At 47.5% G+C, this 14,941-nt stretch overlaps 1 protein-coding gene across 4 annotated transcripts in view; it reads right to left on the bottom strand.

The window, feature by feature from the left end:
• SH3PXD2A (SH3 and PX domains 2A) overlaps nt 1-14,941 on the bottom strand; it is a 264,915-nt gene that overhangs the window by 177,719 nt on the left and 72,255 nt on the right. For all 4 annotated transcript variants that reach the window (XM_062579532.1, XM_062579534.1, XM_062579535.1 and 1 more), the window contains exon 3: nt 12,188-12,263. In XM_062579532.1, coding sequence (XP_062435516.1) covers nt 12,188-12,263 — 76 coding nt within the window. The remainder of the gene's footprint in view (nt 1-12,187; nt 12,264-14,941) is intronic.

The raw sequence follows: 14,941 nt of genomic DNA, 5'->3' as shown, positions 1-14,941 counted from the left end.
CAAAAAAAAAAAAAAAGTAAGTTCATTTTGCTTAGCTTTATCACATCTTAGCCTTTTTACTAGGTTGATTTCATTCTTACTAGATCACCACCACCCATTACGGTGTCATATAATCTGGCAGCTACAGTGATGGGCTTTATATACAAAACACACAGAATAAGAGTTTTCAAAAGCACTCAACCCTGCTGTAACTGCTCCTACTGAAGTCAATAGTAAATCCAATGATACTGCTGGGAGCAGAGGTCGGGGCTAAGTAGGCTTGACACTACAGAAACTATGGGTGGGATTTTCAATCTCTTTAAAAATGATTACTAATAACAAAGTACATTAAAAATAAACAGCTAAGTTGTGACCCTGAAAATATTTACACATGTGCCTCGCTTGCAGCTTGGAAGTAATTCCTGGGGGCCTGATTTCTCTCACTTTCTCTAACACAAGCCAAGGGAAGGGTCCAGACGCTTGCAGGAGCTGTGGCTCGCGGACGCGATCAACTGGCCTGATTTGGGGGGAAGCTCTCGTGCCCTGCAGTGCTATCAACATACGGCCCTGGCTCTTCCCCAGGGGAGCAACAGTGCCTGCTTTTCTCGGTGGGATTTAAAACATCTAAAAATAAAACTGCTGGAATGGCCTGTGGAAACCAGAGCAGATTAACCCTGAAGTGTTGCATGTGTCAGCAATGGGGACAGATTCCTGAGTGGCATCTGTGCACCCAGAGAAACTAAACCATCGCTGGCTCTGCCTTTGAATGCACGTAGGTAAATGTGCAACCAGACCCTTCAAGGGCACCAGGATCCTCCAAAACCCACAGCCACACTAACATGCAATACACCAAATGTGCGACCAGACTTGTCCAATTCTACTGGTGCCAGGTATCTGGGTAAACAGCACCAAAATCCTCTCACTTCTAATTAACCTTAGTGGAATTTGGCTCAGGAAAAGAAAGCTAGTTAAAAAGAAGTGGGAAAAAAATCTATATTTTATTATTTGTCCAGATCTGACTCTGTGGCATGAATTAACCTCACTTCAAAGGATGAAACATTATAATTACAAAGCGTTGCATCCAGTATAACCATTTCCAGGCTATTATGCAAACCCAACTGAAATAATATTATGGCTACAGGATTATTTTAGTTCCCTATTAATCCCACGAGGAAGAGAGATGTGAGTTATTTTCTCATCCTGACAAATCATCTCAAGACATTGCTGAATCAGGCATGTTTGCAGCTTAACAGGAAATAAGTAAAAATATTTAACTTTTATTACCTAGTTTGAGGATCCATTAATGAGACTGTAAAACTAAACCTCATTTACTTTTCCTTGTTAATGGTATAGATTCGTAGATTTTGTAGTTACTTTGGAACGGTCAATGAAAAGAGTCAGAAAAGGTCATTTCCACTGTTATTCGTTTCCACGCAGTTTCACTCCCAAGTTCCTGCACGCTAGCACAACACAGCAGTCTTCACTGCAAACATTTCAGGGAAAATGCTTTACTTGCATAAAGGCTACAACTGTTCCCACTGCATTAAAGCCATAAAACTGTTCCAATTGAACCAAAACTTGATAACAGCTTAATGGCATAAAGCAATATTTGGACTAAACTGAAGCTGATCATATCGCTCCAAAGCTCTTTTCCAAGTTAAAAGACTTTTATTTATAGTCTTTACTTACACCCAAGAGGTTTTGACATATTTTAACTAACCTGCCTTCCTTGTCTTCTTAACCTTGGTCCCTGTCCAAGAAAAAAAGATGTCATCTGACCACAGATGAGGCTTTAATTGCCAGCAGCAGAATTAACCCACAACACAAAATCCCCTGTGTTTCTTCACCAAATGATGTTGTGTTTCCTAAGGAGTGACATGAGCCGATGTGCTCTCGATGAAAGCAGAGGGGAAAGCAGTCAAGAGGTCCCCTGGCTACTACACCAACCGTTTGCATGAAGCAGATCTTCAAATTCTGCCTGTTTCAACTCTTTGCTTGCATGGACTCCACTGGGAAAGCAGAATATGCTGAGACCCACCAGTGGGCCAGCGTCACTGCTGTTGGTAGGCACCGAATCTCCCTGTATATAGGTTATTCCCTGTGGGCATGACCATGGCAGCCTGTCATACGGCAGAAAGGTAGTTTTGAGGGTGCAGCTTTGGCTAGGTGCAGACAGATGGAGCTCGGGCAAAGCTGCCCGTGACGATGCCTCTGCCCCTCCACACACATGCCAAGGACGCCAGGGATGCCTGGTGCACGAGAGGCTGCGGGAAACACGCACCACGTCTGCACTATTATAGACCTGAGAGCCGCAATTCGCCTTCCCCTTGATAGAGGTGAAAAAAATAACATTATTTCCTAGGGAAGGGGAGAGGAATCTAAGTTTATGTCGCGGTGAACAGTGCCACGACTGGATGAAAAGCTGCTTGCTGCCCCGGCCTGGAGACAGTCCAGCACGGCTCAAGGGGGGTGATGGGGCCCCCGCAGCCCCCAGGCTCACGCGCCAGAGCCAAATGCGAGTGAGCCCCCTCTCCTCCCAGCCCCGCAGCTCCTCAGCTCTGGCAAACGGGACGAGGGGGCATCAAGGACATCGCACGAAAGTAAATATTTACGCAACCGGGGCCTTCCTTCCCCTGCCCTGTGCTTTCTCTCCCCGCTTCGCTGAATGTCACGGATCCGCTGCTTTCACAGTCCTGCAGGAAACAAGCTCCCGGCTGCGGGCGCCCACCCTGGGCTCGCGCCTCCGGGGCCGCCGGGAGGCTCCAGCACCGGCAGCGGGGCCGAGCAACCTGCAGCAGGTCAGACCGTGCGCAGGTCTCATGAGGATCCCAGGGCACCTGGCGCTGGCGCTTTGGAGCAGGCGTCGCGGACAGGGAGGCGAGCACGCTCAGGAAAGCCGGGCGTGCTCCCAGCTGGCCACTGTGCTCTCCGGACAAAGCCCTGCTCGCTGCGGATGTCCCTAAAAGCGTTGCCATCCGTAGGAGAGCCGTCTTCCCAGGAGGAGATCTGCTGCACGCCCAAGTCTGCCTAGGCGCTGCTTGGTAGGGGCTGGGATTCGGCTGGGAATATTTTCTCTTCTGCTCTCAACAGCTTAGAAAATAACGATTTAACTAGACCGGCAGTGACTACACTGCCTAGCAGGAACTGTAGTAAATGCTTTTTCCATGTACTCCACACTGGTGGGTTCACCACCAACGTTCACCATCAACGTTCACCCCAAAGGTGCACGCAGTGGGAAAGTACAGGCTGCCCACCGGCTCTAACACCCGCAGGAAAAGCCCATGACCTGCAAAATCAGATTGAGACTGTTTTGTTTATTCTGGGTCAAGCCTGTGCTGTTCGCAGCCCCGGATACGAGAGGGAACCTGCGAGCCTGAACTTGCCACTGTTTAGGATGTAAAATCAGATGGAAAGTAATTTTCTGCTCTTTATTTAGAGGTGGCAAAACCCTGGTAGAAAACGACAGGGTGAGAGTGCTTAACTTCAGGCCCAAGGAAATTTGAGAGCAAAACATTAATTACCTCCATTTTGAGGACAAGCCTGGGGCCTGTATTAGCACCTCTGTGAACGGGAGAAACTCAAGAGGATTGAATTTCTCACTTCTAGGACTTACTTTCTTTTTCCTCAGCTACCTACCCTTGGCTTCCTCTTTCTAATTCCCGTGTTATTTCCCTCTTTCCCCTTCAGTTTTCCCTCTAAATGCGACTACAGCTCTGCAGAAATCACAGAAGGGCAGCCGCTGCCATGGGTTATTTCATTACAAGGGAGGTAGATTCAGTTTGGCAAATCCCTGCCTTCAGTCTTCCCCTCACCCTGCTCGTAAGCATAAAGATCCCCTTATGAATAAGAACAGGCTTGTTCATGAGAGCCTGAAAATAGCTACGTTGTGGAGCAGTGACCTCTGGAAACACACCGCACTTAAGAACACCAGTACCCCAAAAAGCTCAATAAATAGAGAAAATAAAGCAGCAGAGAAATTCCTTGTGATCAAGCAGCGAATTCCCAGGTTCATTGTTTTCAAACCCTCAGGAAAAAAATAATCACATCCTGTTTTAAGCATGTGACTATATAAATAAATCAGCTGGTCCAGCCAAAAGGCAAAGTGGGTTGAAAACAGATTCAAACAGAGGTCTAGACAATTACTTAGCTGTGAAACTCAGCAGGGCTCTGCTCTCCTGTATCGCCTAGGCAGCTTAAATCTGAATACAACAGAGACAAGATCTGGCAGAGAAATAACATCCAGAGGGAATATCTAGAGCCTATGGGACTGCAAAGACATCCTAGTCCCCAGCAAGTTTGACTCCTGCACTAAAAAGCACTTTCATTATACGGGTCATTTGTTGATGGATTGTGGGAAAAAGTCAGATTTCAATCTAGAGAGGAAGACAAGAGAACCCTTATATAAAGCCACCTTCGCCCCAGCCTGTGGGTTGAATGCAGAACACTCTCAGACTTGCTACATACCACCCACTTTAGATTACAGACTTTCAGAGTTATTTTTAAAAAGTAATTATAGTAGTAGAGGGCACGCTCATCTGGAACGGCTGCCTGAGGAGACGGTGAACCCAATGCAGCTCATACTGCTTTTCAAGTCTATAATTGTGTTTACTTACTGCCTTTAAAAACAAGAATCAAAATCCAACTAATTTCTGAGTAAAAGTTTGTTCATTTTCCGAAGCAATCCAGGCAGCTATATGGTACTGAAAACCTGCCCTGGTCTTTTTGTTCTGGCATCAAACTCATTTCAAGCACTGAAAAAAAATTCCCATTTAGCCCTGGATTCAAACTCACCCCAAACAGAACCCCTCTCCATTCTTTGTTTTCCCTTGAAACTGTGGCTTGGTAATTACAAAACTCTCATCAGGAGACTAAAATGGTCTAATAAGAGGCTGATCATGTTCTGCATATGCTGATTTCTGCTCAGAGGTGGTTTCTGTTTGAGCAAAATGCTAGGTCTTAACCTGTGTGAGGAAAGCAGGCACAAGCCCCAGAAAAACAACCTGTAGGCCTTTACTCTTCCAGTATGGCTTTCTCCATAGCTTCAGCTGCTGTCCTATAGATTCGAGATCTATGTGCCAAGGAAGGAATCAGTGAAGACTGCATGACAGGTAAGAGGTACTTGGGTAGAAGCCATCATCATTTCCCTAATTAATACGGAAGGACAGATATCTTTTCAAAACCAGGCATGACTGAGGAGATCAAACATGAAGCCTTTGGTCCCCCTTGGTGTTGGACTCTGCTCTCGTGCTGCCGCTGTGCAAGCAGGCAGCTGGACACACTGGGGACCTCGGTGCAATGGGACTCACAGCAAATACTCGCAGCAAACGACAGCAGCAGTGCCCACATTTACTTAAAAACTCCAAATAACCAACTGTCCCGTTCCCCACTCCCCTTCGCTTCTTCTCTAATTAAATCAGCTCTTTGGCTCAAGCCCTAGTAATGCTCAAAGACCTCACAAGACCTGAGGTCCCTTGGAAGCTGGCTCAATGTGCAAAGCCAGAAGCACCCTCTGCCCCCTGCTACATGGGGCTAGGAGCAACTCCGGCAGCTTGTCCTCCAAGGGGAGAGGGCGCCTGAAAGCTGGTGCTTGTTGGCTGCTGGTTTTCTTGCAGGTTCTTCAATAGGAAGTGGCCTAAGGGCATCCTATGACCTCATGCTTGACAAGTCTGTCAGCCACACAAGACTTAAACCCTAAAATCATCTCCGGGGAATGCGAAGAAAATAATCCCCCTGCCTGTCCCCCTCCGAATCACCAGCTCCTCTGCCGGCCCGGCTGCAAAGCAGTGCTTCCTCCCGGCAGCCCTCGCTTTCCCTTGGAGCCCAGAGCAGCAGGAAATCCATTCTCCTCTTGTGAGAGACAGGAGATGAATTTTCCGCAGTCGCTCTCTTAACAAGGCAGAAAATAGAAAAAAAATAAAACAATAGAAAATGCTTTCTCAAACAATAGGAGCCTCTAAACAGCAACTCACCAGAAGCCCAGCATCACCCGTACATCAGTAAGTCCAAAATTAACTTGAGTGGCAACCAGCCAAGGATCTGCTAGCTGTCCTGCCATTACACTATCCTGGCCCAAATATTAGGTTTTAAACCTGAAGCCACCTTCCCCTTGTAAAGAACAGGAATAAAAAATGACAAAATATAATAATAAAAGGAAATTACATTGGAGCAGCCACCCCCAGGACCCTCCCATAGCTGCCCAAGCCCCCAGGATGCTGCCGCCCAGTGCTGGTGGTCACCCCGTCCCCTCCCCATCTTCTCAAGCGGGCACAATGACCCCTGTGTGGATTTTGGCAGGAGGGCAGAAAGGGACCTGGGGGACAAGAGCCCCTCTCCGTCCGGCCGAGCCGCTGGCAGCCTGCCCACCGGCTCGGCACAGCAGGCTGCGCTCCAGAGAGGGCACCAGCGAGGCTCGCTGAGGAGCTCCCTGGGTAGATCTACTCCTGGATCGCAGATCTTCACTTCTGGGGAAAAACGTTTTTTTGCCTCACGTTCGGGAGGATATGGCAGATACCGTGGCTGTTTTTCTTACACAGGTAAAGCTCAGCAAACTCCACTACGGAGACACTTCTCCGTGTACGTGTTTATCGCACCTGCAGACACCATGCCCACACATCAAACGGATGTTGTTTAGAATGATTTAGCTCATATTTTAATGCAAAAAGCAAGATTTGACTAAGTTTAAGATACAGTCAACTTCATCTGGTCTTTCACCTTCTGTAAACCTTTAATCGATTTCTTGTTTGGCTATGAACTGTTGCAGCACTGTTCCTTTGCAGACAGGTCACAAACTCAAAATGAATCGAAAGAAAAGTTAAAATAACTAATACCAACCACAGGAGAGGAAATAATCAAAAATGAAAAACAAACCTGAAATTAAAAAAATATATCCATGTCCATAAAGTCCAGTGAGGAATTAGGACAAGGAGAGTATTTCTGTTTAAATATCAACCTGGCAACACTCTTTGTGAAGGAGAAAGGAGCCTTTAATAAGAGGTGATTTCTAAGGGTCCTCTTCAGGCAGCGTGCTCTTTGAAACCACTGTGCATTTTGCCTCAATGAGATGTGGAGAATATATGTAGAAAATGCCTTGCACACACTACCAGGGCTGAAATTCAGTATCTTTAACAAAATTATACATGGTCACATCCTAATGTTGCTGATCCTAGTCTTGATTTACACAGGTGGAAACATGAACCACAGGATCCAAAGGTCACCACAGTCTTGGTTATCAGTATAAGCCCGTCATCTCTATTTCAGCACAAGAATAACCTCCCAAGATCTCTGAACGAAACGCTGCTTCTCCTCCAACCCGGAGAAAAACAAAAGGAGTGAAGGTGGAATAAGCACAACCAGAGAGAAAAAGCTGCTTTCAGCGCCACAGATGAAATCCTGCTGTTGCAAACCTGCTCAAGTCCTTCTCCTCAGCTTCCTCTTCCCCAAAGAAAAGACAATATTTGAAAGGCAAAAAAAATAAACCAATACAGAAAGACAGACATAGCCACCTGGGATGCAGTTCATCGGCAGGAGATCTACTTCCCCACTGCAGCCTGCGAGTGGCAGGAACGGAGGCGAGGAAGGTCCCGGCCGGCGTTTGCTAGCGATTATTCCACAGACTCTGGCATTGTGCAAAATGGGGAGGCTCCCGCCTGCTGCAAATGCTCTCCACCCTTCGGCGCCCCGTGCCAGCCCCAGGTATCTGGGTGGTGCCGGCCAGGCACGTCCCTGCGTTGTGCAATCACACCTCTCCCCATGCTCATGGGCGTCCCAGCTCAGCCGCCCTTTCTCCCACGCCTCCCACCTTGCCATTTCCCCGCTGCACAGACAGGAACATCTCGGAGCAAACCTCCGGTGCAGAGGGACCGCGGAAGGAGAGGAGCAGCTCTTCCGGCTTCCCACGTCGGCAGCACTCGCTGTGGCCGCACGCCGCAGCTCAGCACTCTGGAGCAAAAACCAGAGCCAAACCTGCACCACCTGGCCGGGATCTCACTGGCCCCTGCCCAGCCCCTGCCCTGTCTGAACCGACATTGGTGGCAAGCGCCCTGCAGGTCTCCGCTGCCTCACACCACCTGCGCCGTCAGGGCCAAGAGGAGAAAGCCCCAGAGACTCCTTCCAGATGGTGCCCAGGGTTTCTTTCTCGGGAGAGAAAGTGTAGCTCTCCCTCAACACCACCATCTGGAGCTTAATGCAATTAAAGGAGGCATCAGTCAAGGAAAGGAGCAGCACTGTGGTTTCTTCCCTGCTAACAGCTCCGGTGGAAAATTAAGAGGAAAAAATAGAGGTAATGAGCACAGAACTGCAGCAGCAGAGGAACAGATCTTACTTGCTCAGGTCGACCAGGTGGGGTTTGCCCAGCTATAGGCAGGTCCCCTTTACTTCCAACCGCATGTCATCAGAGAAACAGCCAGGTCAGTGGGGCACGGTGCGGCCAAAAAACGGCCTGTCTCACCTCATCCACCCCAGCGGCTCTCTCCTCATGCTGCAGAGATGGGCCGCCGTTCTTTACCTGAGAGCACCCAGCATAGAAAGGCTGGTCGTCTCACCCTAATCAAGGTCTCTTCTACCTAGTGCCACAAGACAGGAAAACCAATGCAATCCATCTAGTCTTGAGGTCAGCTACTACAAAACTTAATCCTGGGGTTATATTGCCCAGCCTCTGTCACTTGTATTTGCCACTGCACTCCTTGAAAGCACAACAGACTGGGCTTTTCTTTCAAGTGGACGTTTCATCATCAGCTACATCAAGATGAGTGAAATAAGGCAACCCAAATTCATATTCTCTTCTCCATGCTAGTGTAGAGAGTAAGACATCTTAATATAAAATAAAAAACCTCAAAATTTGAGGGGAGTGAGTCTCAAAAAGTGCAAAATAATCCACAGGACATCTTCCACAGGACTATCAGTCACTGTCCAGCTGATTACCTCCTTGCTCCTCCTCATTGCAATGAAAGCTGTAGAGTCTTTGCTTGCATAGAAGGGAAAAGGGGGCAAAATATTTGAAGAAAAAAGATGATAAAAGAAGGGTATAAAAAATAAGTGTCTAAGAAAAGAAAAATTTCACTTTCCTGCTGCTGAGTCCAGAATGGATTCTCCTAGGAGGGCAAAGCTCCAAACTGTGTTACACATTCCTGCTTTCACAAGTAAAAAATTTTCAGCGCCATCAAATAATAACATAAAACTCGATTGACCTAACAGGGAGGTGCTTTGCCTAGTAATTTGCAACAACACAATCACAGCAAAACAGTTGCGGTGAGTGGAAAGGGACCTATTGTGCAAAGGAAAAATCACAGCCAAAATGTAGCAGGTCAGGCAAGCAGTAGTGATCTGTAGCCTCTCCATCATTCCCTAGCAGAGAGGAAATCTGCAGCAAAAGACCTTCTAGTCCTGCAAGAAACTGCAATCTGTGCAGAGAAGGGGAGGGAAATCTGCTGCAGGGAGCTAGAATAGAGCAATAAGGCACCTTTTGCTTTCCATATAAATAAGGATCAAGCATCTTCATCTCCATTTTGCACTGGGTAAGTTGAGACATTGCTATGACGGTGCCTAAGCTACAGGACCTCAAGGTCTGTCCAGCCTCCTCATCCAGCCGTGCGCCCAAGTGTGATCCTCGTGCTGTACTGGAGCAAAAACTGAGCACACACCAGCCCTTTGCCTGTGGAAAGCAGATATGGGAGCTTTCTTTCCCCCAGGGAGACCCTCTGCATGTCCTGTCTCCCATCTAGATCATCAGGGACTGGACCAGAAGGGTGTCCCAGAGGCTGTTTGTCTCTCTGTCTAGACATCTTCCCTGTGACTTTGCCGCAGTCTGCTTGTCAATGCCATGTCAACAACTTCCCCACGCTAGTCTTTCAGCAACACCGGATGTGCAGTGGCTGCAGAAGGGTGCACACAGCATGACTGACGCTTCCTCAGTGTAACCTCAGACATGATGCCATGCAGGGAGGAAACCAGCAGTGGTCAGGACATGAGCTGAGGCTGTCAGAAGCTACAGCAAGGAGGCCATGTCATGCTCAGGGGCCCTGGGCTACGGAAAGCACCACAGCATTGCTGACAAGCAGGAGTTCTGATACCCAGCAGCTGTGTCAGCTTTCTAAAATCAGCCTAATGGTGGGGATGTCACCAAGCCTGCAGACTTCAAAGGCGAGTTCAGGGCATTCAGCACCTGGCAAGCAGAGTCACCCCAACTTAGCTGAACCAGGCCCATAATAAGCAAGCAAGATCACGACATCTTCATAAAAATCGGATTTAAGTACAAACATCTGCCCTGCTGTTTTTTTAATTAAGACAGTTTATAGCTAGGTATTTGTTTCAGTAATCCATGGCTCAGGCTGCAGAAATGCCATGCATATTCTAATTACAGCAGCTAGTTTATTTAACAGACTTTGACATTGTTTGACATTTAGCTGAGTCACCTTGTTCCCCAATAAAACAACAAGGGCTTTTCAGCAGTTCAGCAAGAAAGAGGCAGAGATTTGATATCAAAAGTAGAACATATATCACAGATATTTTAAATTAAATACAGCTGAGGTCTATTCAAATTTGGCAGCTCTTCTCTTTGGGACAGTATGTCAGCCCAAATGTTTTCCAGATACAACCCTTCCCTTCAGGGACACCCAGCAGTACCATCTCCATAAAGTTCTTGGAGGGTGAGAAGAGTGAGAAATGTTGTAATGAGCAAGTGGGACGTATCTCCTCCTCCACAAATATCACCCACCCATATATCAGGATATACATCACTGAGAACTGCAAACATACTGTAAGTATGGGCAATCAGGATTCAGCCAACATTTTTCTAAGATAAAGCAGAATAAATTGGCCGGTGACCATCAATATAGGAGGAACAACTGTTAGCGGCAGATACAGATGCTCTTACAGCATCTCATCTAAAGTCATTTGTATTTCTATATGGTGCTTTTCATGGATCTTAAAACACCTTCTAGCAAGAAGGGCAGGCCAGTAGTACCAACCCTTATTGTATAGCCATTTCACAAACTGACTTATCTACAAGTTTGTTGGTGATATGGCTGGAAAGACAGCCCCCAAATTTGGGCACTTCTTCCACTCCAGTTGGAAATGGAGGACACAACATCACCTCCCCCTGGTAGCAGTGGGCCTGGATGCAGCAAAGGGAACTGCAGAGAGCAAACTCTGGTACTGGGGCTGCTTTCCGGAATGCCTGTGGAGGCTGCAAGGCTGCTGCACTGTCCTATTGTGGCTCCAGTGTTTGTGTCATGTATTTGCACCACTGGTTTCCAGGTCCTCACTTCCCTGCTAGCCTGGAGCTGTTCTCATCACACATCTGGAGCAGCTGCTCTGCCTACAAACAGTGTCAGGGACTGCAGCACATTCCCAGGGAACTAAGGCCTCCCATCCCAGCTTCCCTTTACAGACCTGTGAGGAAGAGCTGGGATCTCCTTCTTATAGTTAAAGACGGAATGAACCTTTTAACAGGCTGAAAATACTCCATTTATCCTGACACGAAGGATGCCGAGGTGCAGCGAGCCAAACCCTAAACCAACAGCCAGAACCGTGCAGCCAGACAATAGAGAGCTGGCCTGAGTGTGCCTCTCCAAGCGCATGCTGCGGTCTGGCTCCTCTCCTCCATGCCATCCCTGCAATCGCTGCTGGAAGCAGTTGTATGCAAGTGTGTTCAGCTATTCTGAGGAGAGGATATCTATCATGTGCAGCTCCTCTAAGAAAGCTGTCAGAGAGACAGTGCATCAGGCCAAAGAGATATTTACTTATCTTTTTGGCCAGCTCTGCAGAAATCCCTGTTTGCATTTAAGCTTCCCTCATTTTCCTTTATAACTCAGTGGCAACCCTAATTATTCATTCCTTATTGTACAGCAACTGTGTCCACAAAGACAGAAATGAAGAAAACAGTGCCTCTGGCCTCCAGAGGCCTCCCAGGCTGCTGGCCAGGCTCAGACTGTACAGTTGCACCCCATAAGGAGAGCCCCTTTGGAGCCACTGAATCCCTTTGTGTAGCAACCTGAATCTAAGCAGCTGATAAAAGATCCTCTGGGAGCCCTAAGGACGATCCCAGTTATTTTGTGATGTGGAGACCTAGTACCCCAGGCCAGCATATGTGAGGTCCCTCGGAAAAGGGATTTGTAAGACCAGTCACAAAAAGTACTAGAGAAGGTGGCTGGTGAATGGCAACTCCCAACTGCTCTCACTCATCTCATTTCGGGCCTCTGACAGGCATTACCTGGTAGGAAAGGGATGATTCTTTGCTTGGGGTCTTTCTGGCCACCTTCAATAGGAAACTTGTCCAGAAGCTGCATCTGCAAAGGAAACAGAACAAACGTCTTAGGCAGGAGACATGGACAGCCTGCTTGGGGACAGGGCAGTCTGCATGTGTTTTGAAAGAGGATTAGCAAAGCAAAGCAACGGCAGGAATCACTGTGCCTGGTTGCAGGGGAGTCTGTATAAAAAAACGTATGATACAGTTCACTCCAAGAAAGGGAGGGCAAGTTTCTGGCAGCGCACAGCAGTTGGGAGAGGGCCCAGGCAGACATCTGAGTCCGGCCTTTCTGTGGTGCTAAAATTAGGCTCTCATCCTTCATTACAAAATACATGCTTTGTCTCTAATCCACAGTCTGCCCAGGTTGATGAAGAAACAGCTTTTACCTGCCCCTATGACAGACCACCCACCTGGCAAAAACTGCTGTTGAAGCAACCAGCTTAGAGGCTATTTAACACCCGATTTGTCTTCTTGCTGGCAAGGCAATGCCCACTGCCCTGTTCCACTTCTGCTTTTCCAGGGAGAGACAAATGGACTTTTGGGAAATACCTTCCACTGCAGTCCCTACATGGAGGACAGCAGCCGAGAAAGGGTAGCAGGGAGAGAGCCCTGGGAGAACAGAACCCCCCGGAGGGCTACACCACTGGGAACTACCAGAAGCACACTGCAAAAGCCCACGGTGGGCACGTGCTCAGTCAGTGACAGCAACACTTGAGCATGTAGCTTTGGACCACTTGAGCCAGATTTTCAACTATATCAGCTACGATCTTGCCCACGACCTCTTAAACTTTGTGCAACACTATGACTTATCTGCTGAGCTGTAGATTCATTTCTGTACACTATTTCCATACACCATGTCTAATACAGCTGTGCTAAGGGCCAATCAGTGTTTAACTTGAGGAGCTCAATGGAGTCTTGAGGGCTGTGGCCAATGTGTACAGTGGAGCAGACTGCTGACCATCAGTGCCTTTTTGTGGAGCAAGGTTAAGGAAGCAGTATGCTGCTCTGATATTCCTCAATAAGCCTTTGTAATCCCTGTTCAGGTCAGGAGCCAGGACATACTAGTGCCAGCAAGGCTGAGGGTAGGCCCAGAGGCCAAGCACAAACTCACTCAGAAGGGAAGACGCATTTGTTCCAGTGACATCTTCGTAGGACAGCCCAGGGGAGATCATCTCCAGCCCTGAAAACCAGCAGAGCCACTCACTCTCCCTTTCACCCTGCACATCCTTTTGCTGCTGCTCAGCCGATGGTGCTACCAAGATAAATACCTAAAGCTTTATATTCTGCCTCACTTTTTTCCACATTTGAGATGTACAGTTAAATGCTCTATGTCTGTGTTGATGCTATACAGCAGCCCCTGCTTCCTGTGGCTGGAGGGGTGACCTTGCTATGAAAACAGAAAAGCCGCTTTTCTGGGTCTCATCGAAGAGCCCAGTAGTCCAGTGTCCCATTTCCAACAGACCAGGAGAGATGTTTTTCAATCAACAGTTCACAGTCCACAGGCTTTCCTCAGAGAAAGGTATGTAAGGAGAGCAAGTCGTGTCAACAGGCTTTCATTCACTCAACACGACTCTTCATCTCCACTACAAAACTGCTTCAGGGCCAAATGGAGTTGAATAGCGCTGCCAGAGTGGAGAAACAGGGCACGTCTACAACGTTTCTGTTACTTGACCCTGCAGGACCCCTATCTCCTCACCTGAACTGGATCTACAGCTTGATACAAGCTGAAGTGCTGAAGTGGCAGCAAAAGCTACCCTGGGGGGACTCTTCAATCAGCATTTAGTCCTAGAAATGCTATGCACCCAGAAGAGTGTGTATGAGCTAACTTTTTTGCTACCCTAACAGATTTCCCTCAAAAAATATTTTTTTGCTAACATAGGAAAAACAGTCAGGATTTCTTTACTGTTTTTGTTTTAAACACACAGAATCCTTCTCCTCTTCCACCACGCAGAACATCTCCAGCATTTTAACCATATGGTACAGCAAACCAAAGATCAAGAGGAAACTCGGGAGCAGAGGGAACATCTGTGTAGAAGAAAAAGTTAAAAGATCCCACATGTTTCCCCACCAGGGAGTCAGCCTGGTAAATAAATAGACCATAGCTTTGCGGATTGTTAGCTAACTCACTTTTCTGCCTACAGAGACATTTTTTTTTATTGTAAATGCGAAATTTTGTTTTCTTGTAGGTAGAGCTCCGGGTGTCTGAGGTCAGGCACAGGCAGGAGTTTTGTTCAAAGAAAAAAGGAAGAAAAAAAACCCCACTGATTGACTTTAAGTTTCACTGCTGCTAGACTTTTAGCCAGGAAGGCGATTCTCACTTTACTACACAGTGACTGACTCAAGCTGGAACAGATACAGTCAAATTCCCATGGTTATTCTTGGAGTTAGATTAGCTTGGCTAATACAAGCCTTTTTAACCACATCAAGAGAGTCACAATGTGTGTAACTTAGTGCTATTTATCTAAAGGGTGGATATCAGCAAAATAGATACAATAAACTACAGCTGGAAGAGTTTGGCTAAACTTTCCTAGACTACACTTTCCGTCCCAGCTCTTGCTTCCGCTGGGAGAGCTGGTACGGTAGAGATGGAGAGGCAGAGGTGCTTAGGAGGCCACTGATGCCCGTCGCAATGACACAGCCTGACCCAAGTGTCCATGAGCGAGGGCAGATTTATACATTCTTCAGTATGTGAGACACCACCACAAAGCATGACATGAC

The sequence above is a fragment of the Rhea pennata genome, chromosome 7 (assembly GCF_028389875.1).
Source record: "Rhea pennata isolate bPtePen1 chromosome 7, bPtePen1.pri, whole genome shotgun sequence".
Lineage (NCBI taxonomy): Eukaryota > Metazoa > Chordata > Aves > Rheiformes > Rheidae > Rhea > Rhea pennata.
The sequence above is the reverse complement of the archived record's forward strand: the minus strand, read 5'-3'. Positions and strand labels throughout refer to the sequence as shown.